The 13,059-nt window shown below is 50.0% G+C and overlaps 1 protein-coding gene across 5 annotated transcripts in view; it reads right to left on the reverse strand.

The window, feature by feature from the left end:
* DENND2B (DENN domain containing 2B) overlaps window positions 1-13,059 on the reverse strand; it is a 155,329-nt gene that overhangs the window by 47,571 nt on the left and 94,699 nt on the right. For all 5 annotated transcript variants that reach the window (XM_069965012.1, XM_069965011.1, XM_069965010.1 and 2 more), the window contains 7 exons: window positions 10,442-10,590; window positions 4,102-4,317; window positions 3,897-3,993; window positions 3,692-3,736; window positions 3,150-3,334; window positions 2,107-2,216; window positions 1,811-1,880 (listed from right to left, as the gene is read on the reverse strand). In XM_069965012.1, coding sequence (XP_069821113.1) covers window positions 1,811-1,880; window positions 2,107-2,216; window positions 3,150-3,334; window positions 3,692-3,736; window positions 3,897-3,993; window positions 4,102-4,317; window positions 10,442-10,590 — 872 coding nt within the window. The remainder of the gene's footprint in view (window positions 1-1,810; window positions 1,881-2,106; window positions 2,217-3,149; window positions 3,335-3,691; window positions 3,737-3,896; window positions 3,994-4,101; window positions 4,318-10,441; window positions 10,591-13,059) is intronic.

The raw sequence follows: 13,059 nt of genomic DNA on the forward strand, positions 1-13,059 counted from the left end.
TGGTGGATGGCGGGTTTATTGTGGGGTGTCTCGGCTCAGCAGCTGTATCTAATCCTATGATGTGTGATACCCCTGGTGGATGGCGGGGTTATCGTGGGGTGTCTTCGCTTGGCGGCTGTATCTAATCCTATGATGTGTGATACCCCCAGTGGATTGCGGGATTGTTGTGGGGTGTCCCTGCTTGGCAGCTGTATCTAATCCAATGGTGTGTGATACCCCTGGTGGATAGCCGGGTTATTGTGGGGTGTCTCTGCTCAGCAGCTGTATCTAATCCTATGAGGTGTGATACCCCCGTTGGATGGTGGGATTATTGTGGGGTGTCTCCGCTCAGCAGCTCTATCTAATCCTATGAGGTGTGATACCCCCGGTGAATGGTGGGATTATTGTGGGGTGTCTCGGCTCAGCAGCTGTATCTAATCCTATGAGGTTTGATACCCCCGGTGGATGGCGGGGTTATTGTGGGGTGTCTCGGCTCAGCAGCTCTATCTAATCCTATGATGTGTGATACCCCCGGTGGATGGCAGGGTTATTGTGGGGTGTCTCGGCTCAGCAGCTGTATCTAATCCTATGATGTGTGATACCCCCGGTGGATGGCGGGGTTATTGTGGGGTGTCTCGGCTCAGCAGCTGTATCTAATCCTATGAGGTGTGATACCCCCGGTGGATGGTGGGATTATTGTGGGGGTGTCTCCGCTTGGCGGCTGTATCTAATCCTATGATGTGTGATACCCCCGGTGGATGGTGGGATTATTGTGGGGTGTCTCGGCTCAGCAGCTGTATCTAATCCTATGATGTGTGATACCCCCGGTGGATGGCAGGGTTATTGTGGGGTGTCTCCGCTCAGCAGCTCTATCTAATCCTATGATGTGTGATACCCCCGGTGGATGGCGGGGTTATTGTGGGGGTGTCTCCGCTCGGCAGCTGTATCTAATCCTATGAGGTGTGATACCCCCGGTGGATGGCGGGGTTATTGTGCGGTGTCTCCGCTCGGCAGCTGTATCTAATCCTATGATGTGTGATACCCCCGGTGGATGGTGGGATTATTGTGGGGTGTCTCCGCTCGGCAGCTGTATCTAATCCTATGAGGTGTGATACCCCCGGTGGATGGTGGGATTATTGTGCGGTGTCTCCGCTCGGCAGCTGTATCTAATCCTATAATGTGTGATACCCCCGGTGGATGGCAGGATTATTGTGCGGTGTCTCCGCTCGGCAGCTGTATCTAATCCTATGAGGTGTGATACCCCCGGTGGATGGTGGGATTATTGTGCGGTGTCTCCGCTCGGCAGCTGTGCGGACATGCACCGTGACAATAACATTCCTGCCCGTCACACCGTGTACCAGCCAAGAGCTAGAAAGGCAAACAAGAGACGTGATTGCACAATCCCACAGAACAACTTGTGAGGAGTCACCAGGGAGACAGTAATAACACCGCGGGGAGGACAGGCCTCCTCCAATCACAGGCTGAGACAACAATCCGGGGGGAGGGGTCTTTACCCATCTGCTATCCCTCTGGTTGCTATGGGTAACAGCACGGTTCTTGGTTCTCTGGTCCCTCCCATAATTCCCTGTCCGGCGGGGGGAGAGGTCACAGGCCGTATCCAGAACTGCAGAGAAGTACTCCGCTTACAAAGGATTGTCTACATACATTGTAACAAACTCCCAGCAGGACGAGGTCATCAATGAATTCCTCACACAGGCCCCATTGTTTCCAGCATCACAATGTTATTCGAGGGGAGAGCGTCTCATAAGGATAAACACTAGGGGGAGCCGATGTTCAAATGGAGCAAAATGTGAGAATATCAAGTACTTACCAGTAGTCGCCGACAGTAGCCGAACCTCCTGCTGCCATCTTCACCGGTCAGCATGAAGGAGAAGGTCTCACTGGAAGAGAAGACATGATGTCAGTAGGATGAGCAGGAGATTGGGGGAAAAAACTGTATAAGTGTAAGTCCCCCGGGCCCCCCTTTAACCACTGAATTTAGTGCTGAACTGTTCTGCCAGACGTGATCATGTCCCCGACCCTCGACTTCAGGAAAAAAAAAAAAGACGTGCAAAACCCCAAAGACGTGACCTATATTCTGAGATCAGCTGCACTGGTGCCACCTACCTGTTATACTCCGACACCGGCACCCAGTCCCGGGCATCAGGGAAACAGAACTGAGGGATCGCCTTCAGCCGCTCCTCCGCCTCCCGCACCTGCTTAGTGGGGCGCTCTAACTGTGTATGAGAGACAACCATCACTGGGGTGAGAGGAGAGAGACCGCCAGACAATACATAATAATCTACACCAGGGGGCAGTATTATAGTAGTTATATCCCTGTATATAGGGGGCAGTATTATAGTAGTTATATACCTGTATATAGGAGCAGTATTATAGTAGTTATATCCCTGTATATAGGGAGCAGTATTATAGTAGTTATATTCCTGTATATAGGAGCAGTATTATAGTAGTTATATCCCTGTATATAGGAGCAGTATTATAGTAGTTATATTCCTGTATATAGGAGCAGTATTATAGTAGTATATTCCTGTATATAGGAGCAGTATTATAGTAGTTATATTCTTGTATATAGGAGCAGTATTATAGTAGTATATCCCTGTATATAGGAGCAGTATTATAGTAGTATATTCCTGTATATAGGAGCAGTATTATAGTAGTATATTCCTGTATACAGACGGCAGTATCATAGTAGTTATTGTCTTGTATATAGGAGCAGTATTAGGCCATGTTCCCATGGCGTAAGACACTGGCCCTTCTGTGACCCGGCCAGGTCACAGAGCGGCCGGTGTCAGAGAAGATCATCCCGGCCGATACTGCAGTACTGACTGGATGATCTTCACTTCTGCTGAATCCGAATTCCCCGCTGCACTCAATTCCTCGCAGCACGCTCCATTGTGTGCACATGTCAGTTTTTTGGGGGGCCACTAGCAATCCCGGACGGAGTGTATACTATGTGTATACACTCCAACTGTGATTCCCTCTAGCTGCAGCACAATGTAAGTGAAGTATTAATCACGACCGTGTTGGAAATTGGCAACAACGGCTGTGATTAATACTTAACTTACGTTGTGTGAACATGGCCTTATAGTAGTTATATTTATGTATACAGAGGGCAGTTTCATAGCAGTTATTGTCTTGTACTGACATACCTTGGGAAACTGATACGTGACCTCGGGGATATATGTGTTTTTTGAAGGTTTTTTTTTCATAGAAACCACTACAAAATACTCAAACAGTTCGCGTTCCTGCCATTCGATCAGCTCCAGCTCCAGTGTACGGTAACTGGGCGCTCTGTTCAGCATGGACTGGATGAGGACCAGGCGCTGGGTATGTGCTGAAACAGAAACCAGTTTGAAAGAGTCAGTAAATGCCATCTAGAATCCATGACATAACAAATATATGAAATGCTTGTGTCCTTACATCTTCCCTTGTAATAGGGGATAAGTGGCTAATGGCGGATTGCAGCAAGGAGCCGCATGAATGATCTAGCGATTGTTTTGTTCGTCCCTGGCTGCCGATTACCAAGCCGTGTGATAGGCGCTGTTAATAAATGCCAATATAGGAGATTGGCTCTGGCTTACAGCTTAGCTCAGGACACGTAATGTGGCCTCAATCCACCCCCTGCTGTCCTGTCTTTCCTCCATGATTTACACTACAGCTCGGCTTCTCACCCCGTTGATTCCCTGCTCACCTTTGAACCGGTCGTCTGAGTCGCTTTCGCTCTCACTGTTGTCATCTGCATAAAGAAGTAATTATTACCTATGAATATTATATATATATATATATATATATATATATGCAAATATATTTGGCAGGATTGTCTATTAATTATGGAAACAGAGTGTATTATGGTATAACACAGTGATTGCCACAGTACAGGTCACATGATCCGCTACCTCGCAGCGAGGCGGTCTCCACGTTGGACATGGAAAGCTTCTTTAACCTTTTCTTGCCTCTTTTGGCACTGTAGATGGAGTTGATCCTCTGCACAAGCTGCAAGAGAGAAATAGTAACTCTGAGAATCCTCCAGAACAGAGTCACAAACGGCAAGGAACCATCTCAAATACAATGAATGGCAGGGCGAGGAGGTGAAGAACTTACCTTGGGGATTCTGCGGGCCCTCCGGGATGTCAGGAGGCCGCTGGTGGTGCTCAGGCTGTCCTCATTCAGGCTGGAGGGAGAGGAGGGGATGGTCAGCTGGGCCAGGAGCAGCATGTCGTCGTGGCTGTGCCGCTTCGGCAGACGCGCCGTACGGTGACCTTTTCTCTCTGAGGAATTCCCGACTCGCAGTGAATGGTTACCGGTCTTAGACGTTACCTAGAGTGATAGAGATGAATGTTAGTGGACCAGGTGACGGGCCAGAAACAAATTGTATGTCCTGCAGTAAGTGGTGTATTCCCTCCAGTGTGACACACTGCTCTCTGCTGCCACCTCTGTCCATGTCAGGAACTGTCCAGAGCAGCAGCAAATCCCCATAGAAAATCTCTCCTACTCTGGAGGACAGATCCTGACATGGACAGAGGTGGTACTGTGGTATCCCACCACAGGTGTTTCTTGTCTGTACACCCCTCGCAAAAGTCTGTACTTCAAAGTGGAAGTGGTAATGAAGTAGTATCTAAGTTTTGCTACTAGATGTCGCTAGTATGTATATTGTGTACAGAAGTATTGCACGGTTGTAGGTAACTAAAGGGTTATTGCTTTTAGGATCTGTGCACCGATGAGAGCTCTATCTCTCTCCTTCTCTTTTTCTTGGACTCTTTTCTCATCCACTCACAGCACACGTTACAGATGCTGTAGAAGGAAGTCACATGGGGAGAGGAAGTGTAGCCACACCTTGAGTTAGTTTTTTGTTGGTCTCTCTGTAGAGAACGGACACACATAAGACACCTTAGCACTTGTTTCTTGAAAGCAGCACTTCTGTACACTATGCATTGCTGAACGCACACTTAGAGAGGACAAGTCAGGGATCACCCCAACCCACGCCAAGAACCAATCTTACAGTGCAGGTCAGTATCCTGAAGGAAGAGGAGCTGATCCGGATAGAGCAAAGTTGCTAGAAGCCTAAGTACTCTATCTCGCAGTGCGGGTGTCATCAGAGAACTCTGACCACTTTGCTTATCCCAGTTAACAAGGTCTGGGGCTTAAGTGACCCTCTAGGACAGTGGTGCAAAGAGTCAAAACATGGGCACAAGTATTCTCTCTACTCTCAAGTATTCTATGTATTCTCCTTCTAAAGTTTCGGCAGAGCACAGTACTACATTGGGTTGGGATTCTCACAACATCCTCCTCTCTACTTCTCTGAACCTTTTTCTACCTCTCAGCACGCAACCCAGCCAGCACGACTGTACCTCTCTAAGCTCTCAGCACAGGTCGTGTCACTAAAGATTAAAGTATATTATCAAGTCAAGATCCTACTGTATATCACTATATTAATCCTTCCTGCAGTAAAAAGAGTTTATTTATGGTAACAGGTTATTCGTGAAGCACCTACACAGCCATTGCATCCTCCTTGGGTCATCTCCCCTCCTTGAGGCGGTACCGATAGTCCGGGTGGGTCATAACTCCACTCCGGACCACCGTGATAAGCACCCAAGGGACCCCCAAACAGCCTGGCAGGTCACCGACCACAGGGAAAAGGGTATAGCCAGCCTCACTGAACTAAAAGCAGCTGCCACCATACCTGTGTGCCCACCTGGCAATAGCGTCACGACAACCTAACATCTGGCTGAGCTATCCCCCGACCAACCACTAGTGTAGCATTTGGCAAGTGACCGGTCACGCCACCGCATCAGTGGCTTACCACACCACAGTAGCAGAGAGCACTGTGTCAGACTGGAGAGGATACATTACTTCCTGCAGGACACACAGCAGCTGATAAGTACTGGAAGATTGGAGATGAAGTAAACAGAAGTAAAAAGAAATCAATATGGCCTTCTGACACCAGTTGATTTGAAAGGAAAAAATATACCACAGTGTATGCTGGTAAGGTATGCCGTCATATACCGCAGTGTATACTGGTAAGGTATTCCCTCATATAACGTAGTGTATACTGGTAAGGTATACTGTCATATACCGTAGTGTATACTGGTAAGGTATACCGTCATATACCGCAGTGTATACTGGTAAGGTATGCCGTCATATACCGCAGTGTATATACTGGTAAGGTATGCTGTCATATACCGCAGTGTATATACTGGTAAGGTATGTTGTCATATACCGCAGTGTATACTGGTAAGGTATGCTGTCATATACCGCAGTGTATATACTGGTAAGGTATGCTGTCATATACCGCAGTGTATACTGGTAAGGTATGCTGTCATATACCGCAGTGTATACTGGTAAGGTATGCTGTCATATACCGCAGTGTATACTGGTAAGGTATGCTGTCATATACCGCAGTGTATACTGGTAAGGTATGCTGTCATATACCGCAGTGTATATACTGGTAAGGTATGCCGTCATATACCGCAATGTATATACTGGTAAGGTATGCTGTCATATACCGCAGTGTATATACTGGTAAGGTATACCGTCATATACCGCAGTGTATACTGGTAAGGTATGCCGTCATATACCGCAGTGTATATACTGGTAAGGTATGCTGTCATATACCGCAGCGTATATACTGGTAAGGTATGTTGTCATATACCGCAGTGTATACTGGTAAGGTATGCTGTCATATACCGCAGTGTATATACTGGTAAGGTATGCTGTCATATACCGCAATGTATACTGGTAAGGCATGCTGTCATATACCGCAGTGTATACTGGTAAGGTATGCTGTCATATACCGCAGTGTATACTGGTAAGGTATGCTGTCATATACCGCAGTGTATATACTGGTAAGGTATGCTGTCATATACTGCAATGTATACTGGTAAGGCATGCTGTCATATACCGCAATGTATACTGGTAAGGCATGCTGTCATATACTGCAGTGTATACTGGTAAGGTGTGCTGTCATATACCGCAGTGTATATACTGGTAAGGTATGCTGTCATATACCGCAGTGTATACTGGTAAGGTATGCTGTCATATACCGCAGTGTATATACTGGTAAGGTATGCTGTCATATACCGCAGTGTATATACTGGTAAGGTATGCTGTCATATACCGCAGTGTATATACTGGTAAGGTATGCTGTCATATACTGCAGTGTATACTGGTAAGGTGTGCTGTCATATACCGCAGTGTATATACTGGTAAGGTATGCTGTCATATACCGCAGTGTATACTGGTAAGGTATGCTGTCATATACCGCAGTGTATATACTGGTAAGGTATGCTGTCATATACCGCAGTGTATATACTGGTAAGGTATGCTGTCATATACCGCAGTGTATACTGGTAAGGTATGCTGTCATATACCGCAGTGTATATACTGGTAAGGTATGCTGTCATATACCGCAGTGTATACTGGTAAGGTATTCCCTCATATACCGTAGTGTATATACTGGTAAGGTATGCTGTCATATACCGCAGTGTATATACTGGTAAGGTATGCTGTCATATACCGCAGTGTATACTGGTAAGGTATTCCCTCATATACCGCAGTGTATATACTGGTAAGGTATGCTGTCATATACCGCAGTGTATACTGGTAAGGTATGCTGTCATATACCGCAGTGTATATACTGGTAAGGTATGCTGTCATATACCGCAGTGTATACTGGTAAGGTATGCTGTCATATACCGCAGTGTATACTGGTAAGGTATGCTGACATATACCGCAGTGTATACTGGTAAGGTATGCTGTCATATACCGCAGTGTATACTGGTAAGGTATGCTGTCATATACCGCAATGTATATACTGGTAAGGTATGCTGTCATATACCGCAGTGTATATACTGGTAAGGTATGCTGTCATATACCGCAGTGTATACTGGTAAGGTATGCTGTCATATACCGCAGTGTATATACTGGTAAGGTATGCTGTCATATACCGCAGTGTATATACTGGTAAGGTATGCTGTCATATACCGCAGTGTATATACTGGTAAGGTATGCTGTCATATACCGCAGTGTATATACTGGTAAGGTATGCTGTCATATACCGCAGTGTATACTGGTAAGGTATGCTGTCATATACTGGTGAGGTATTCAGTCATAGACACCTCCTATAGGGACCTCAGCAGAACCTCATATAGGGACCCTCAGCAGACACCTCCTATAGGGACCCTCAGCAGACACCTCCTATAGGGACCTCAGCAGACACCTCCTATAGGGACCTCAGCAGACACCTTCTATAGAGACCTCAGCAGACACCTCCTATAGGGACCCTCAGCAGACACCTCCTATAGGGACCTCAGCAGACACCTCCTATAGGGACCCTCAGCAGACACCTCCTATAGGGACCTCAGCAGACACCTCCTATAGGGACCCTCAGCAGACACCTCCTATAGGGACCTCAGCAGACACCTCCTATAGGGACCTCAGCAGAACCTCCTATAGGGACCTCAGCAGACACCTCCTATAGGGACCTCAGCAGACACCTCCTATAGGGACCTCAGCAGACACCTTCTATAGGGACCTCAGCAGACACCTCCTATAGGGACCTCAGCAGACACCTCCTATAGGGACCTCAGCAGACACCTCCTATAGGGACCTCAGCAGACACCTCCTATAGGGACCTCAGCAGACACCTCCTATAGGGACCTCAGCAGACACCTTCTATAGGGACCTCAGCAGACACCTCCTATAGAGACCTCAGCAGACACCTCCTATAGGGACCTCAGCAGACACCTCCTATAGGGACCTCAGCAGAACCTCCTATAGGGACCTCACCAGACACCTCCTATAGGGACCTCAGCAGACACCTCCTATAGGGACCTCAGCAGACACCTCCTATAGGGACCTCAGCAGCCACCTCCTATAGGGACCTCAGCAGACACCTCCTATAGGGACCTCAGCAGACACCTCCTATAGGGACCTCAGCAGACACCTCCTATAGGGACCTCAGCAGACACCTCCTATAGAGACCTCAGCAGACACCTCCTATAGGGACCTCAGCAGACACCTCCTATAGGGACCTCAGCAGACACCTCCTATAGGGACCTCAGCAGACACCTCCTATAGGGACCTCAGCAGACACCTCCTATAGGGACCTCAGCAGACACCTCCTATAGGGACCCTCAGCAGACACCTCCTATAGGGACCCTCAGCAGACACCTCCTATAGGGACCTCAGCAGAACCTCATATAGGGACCTCAGCAGACACCTCCTATAGGGACCTCAGCAGACACCTCCTATAGAGACCTCAGCAGAACCTCATATAGGGACCTCAGCAGACACCTCCTATAGGGACCTCAGCAGACACCTCCTATAGGGACCTCAGCAGAACCTCCTATAGGGACCTCAGCAGACACCTCCTATAGGGACCTCAGCAGACACCTCCTATAGGGACCTCAGCAGAACCTCCTATAGGGACCTCAGCAGACACCTCATATAGGGACCTCAGCAGACACCTCCTATAGAGACCTCAGCAGACACCTCCTATAGGGACCTCAGCAGACACCTCCTATAGGGACCTCAGCAGACACCTTCTATAGGGACCTCAGCAGACACCTCCTATAGGGACCCTCAGCAGACACCTCCTATAGGGACCCTCAGCAGACACCTCCTATAGGGACCCTCAGCAGACACCTCCTATAGGGACCCTCAGCAGACACCTCCTATAGGGACCCTCAGCAGACACCTCCTATAGGGACCCTTAGCAGACACCTCCTATAGGGACCCTCAGCAGACACCTCCTATAGGGACCTCAGCAGACACCTCCTATAGGGACCTCAGCAGACACCTCCTATAGGGACCTCAGCAGAACCTCCTATAGGGACCTCAGCAGACACCTCCTATAGGGACCTCAGCAGAACCTCATATAGGGACCTCAGCAGACACCTCCTATAGGGACCTCAGCAGACACCTCCTATAGGGACCTCAGCAGACACCTCCTATAGGGACCTCAGCAGACACCTCCTATAGGGACCTCAGCAGACACCTCCTATAGGGACCCTCAGCAGACACCTCCTATAGGGACCTCAGCAGACACCTCCTATAGGGACCTCAGCAGACACCTCCTATAGGGACCTCAGCAGACACCTCCTATAGGGACCTCAGCAGACACCTCCTATAGGGACCTCAGCAGACACCTCCTATAGGGACCTCAGCAGACACCTCCTATAGGGACCTCAGCAGACACCTCCTATAGGGACCTCAGCAGACACCTCCTATAGGGACCTCAGCAGACACCTCCTATAGGGACCTCAGCAGACACCTCCTATAGGGACCTCAGCAGACACCTCCTATAGAGACCTCAGCAGACACCTCCTATAGAGACCTCAGCAGACACCTCCTATAGGGACCTCAGCAGACACCTCCTATAGAGAGCTTCATGATCTCATGTGACTGACAGAGCCCTCAGTGATGTTCAGAGGGGGCGACGTACCTGGGTGGGTGTGGTGTACTTCCGGTCCGGCGTCCTCAGCATCCTGCTAGAGGGCGGCTTGGTGCTGTCAGGTGACAGCTGGGACTTGCGGGCCAGAAGTCGCCCCTTCAGGTCCACATCCTCATACGGGTTTTCTTTGGGTGATTCGCCTGGAGAAGGAAGAAGAGAGCGGAGTTTAGAAAAGTCCTATGATGTGAAATGAAGAAGACTCCTCATCAGCTGCAGTCTGGTAAGATTCCTGCGTGAGTCATCCCCCCATCTGCAGCGGGATCTGGCACCACGTCCGCCACCATCCATCCTCTATCCCCAGCGCACTCACAGGAGAAGAACTCCGCCAGCTGCAGCGTGTCTGTGGACGAGGGAACAGCGCTGGCTCCTCCAAGACTGCCATCCCCTCTGACTGATGAGAGGTGCGCGTAACCCTTACAGTGCTGCCGCCTAGTCTCATCTGTGACTGATGAGAGGTGCGCGTAACCCTTACAGTGCTGCCGCCTAGTCTCATCTGTGACTGATGAGAGGGGCGCGTAACCCTTACAGTGCTGCCGCCTAGTCTCATCTGTGACTGATGAGAGGGGCGCGTAACCCTTACAGTGCTGCCGCCTAGTCTCATCTGTGACTGATGAGAGGGGTGCGTAACCCTTACAGTGCTGCCGCCTATTCTCATCTGTGACTGATGAGAGGTGCGCGTAACCCTTACAGTGCTGCCGCCTAGTCTCATCTGTGACTGATGAGAGGGGCGCGTAACCCTTACAGTGCTGCCGCCTAGTCTCATCTGTGACTGATGAGAGGGGCGCGTAACCCTTACAGTGCTGCCGCCTAGTCTCATCTGTGACTGATGAGAGGGGCGCGTAACCCTTACAGTGCTGCCGCCTAGTCTCATCTGTGACTGATGAGAGGGGCGCGTAACCCTTACAGTGCTGCCGCCTAGTCTCATCTGTGACTGATGAGAGGGGCGCGTAACCCTTACAGTGCTGCCGCCTATTCCCATCTGTGACTGATGAGAGGGGCGCGTAACCCTTACAGTGCTGCCGCCTAGTCTCATCTGTGACTGATGAGAGGGGTGCGTAACCCTTACAGTGCTGCCGCCTAGTCTCATCTGTGACTGATGAGAGGGGCGCGTAACCCTTACAGTGCTGCCCCCTAGTCTCATCTGTGACTGATGTCTTATAGGCAGAGGGGCAGCTTAACCCTTACAGTGCTGCCCCCTAGTCTCATCTGTGGCTGATCTCTTATAGGCAGAGGGGCAGCTTAACCCTTACAGTGCTGCCCCCTAGTCTCATCTGTGGCTGATCTCTTATAGGCAGAGGGGCAGCTTAACCCTTACAGTGCTGCCCCCTAGTCTCATCTGTGACTGATCTCTTATAGGCAGAGGGACAGCTTAACCCTTACAGTGCTGCCAACTAGTCTCATTTGTGACTGATGTCTTATAGGCAGAGAGGGGCGCTTAACCCTTACAGTGCTGCCAGTGCAGGATGTGTAGAGCCGTGATGGCGACCCTATGACACGCTTAGCCATAGTCACTGTCATACGGCCACATGCAAGCTCCATAACAGTCCCGCGTTATTACAGTGCGGCCCACCACGTATTCCCCGCCCCAGCATACAGCTAGCCGCAGTGGTGCCGCGATCCAGCCTCGTCTTGCTCCTGCCACCAGTGTTGTCTTCCGGTGCCACAGCCCGCATCCTGGACCGCAGCAGTATTGTAAGTGTGTGTGGGGAGGGATGGGGTCGGGGGATGGGTCAGGTGAAGTAGTGTGTGTGTGTGTGTGGGGAGGGATGGTGCCAGGTGGGGTTTTGTGTCCGTGGGGATGGGGTCAGGTCGGGTAGTGTGTGTGTGTGTGTGTGTGTGTGTGTGTGTGTGTGTGTGGTTAAGGGGGTCAAGTGGGGTAGTGTGTGTGGGGATGGGGGTCAGGTGGGCTAGTGTGTATGTGTGTGTGTAAGGGTCAGGTGGGGTACTGTATGGAGAGGGATTGGGGTCAGGTGGGGTTGTGTGAGTGGGGAAGGGTCAGGTAGGGTAGTGTATGGGGAGGGATGGTTGTCAGGTGGGGTAGTGTGTGTGTGGAAGTGTCAGGTGGTGTAGTGTATGGGGAGGGATGGGGGTCAGGTGGGATAGTGTGTGTGTTTAAGGGTCAGGTAGTGTATGGGGAGGGATGGGGGTCAGGTGGGATAGTGTGTGTGTGTGTGTGTGTAAGGGTCAGGTAGTGTATGGGGAGGGATGGGGGTCAGGTGGGATAGTGTGTGTGTGTGTGTGTGTGTGTGTGTGTTTGTAAGTGTCAGGTGGTGTAGTGTATGGGGAGGGATGGAGGTCAGGTGGGGTAGTGTGTGTGTGGAAGTGTCAGGTGGTGTAGTGTATGGGGAGGGATGGAGGTCAGGTGGGGTAGTGTGTGTTTGTGTGTGGAAGTATCAGGTGGTGTAGTGTATGGGGAGGGATGGGGGTCAGGTGGGATAGTGTGTGTGTGTGTGTGTGTGTAAGGGTCAGGTAGTGTATGGGGAGGGATGGGGGTCAGGTGGGATAGTGTGTGTGTGTGTGTAAGTGTCAGGTGGTGTAGTGTATGGGGAGGGATGGAGGTCAGGTGGGATAGTGTGTGTGTGTGTGTAAGTGTCAGGTGGTGTAGTGTA

The sequence above is a fragment of the Dendropsophus ebraccatus genome, chromosome 4 (assembly GCF_027789765.1).
Source record: "Dendropsophus ebraccatus isolate aDenEbr1 chromosome 4, aDenEbr1.pat, whole genome shotgun sequence".
NCBI classification, from domain to species: Eukaryota; Metazoa; Chordata; class Amphibia; order Anura; family Hylidae; genus Dendropsophus; species Dendropsophus ebraccatus.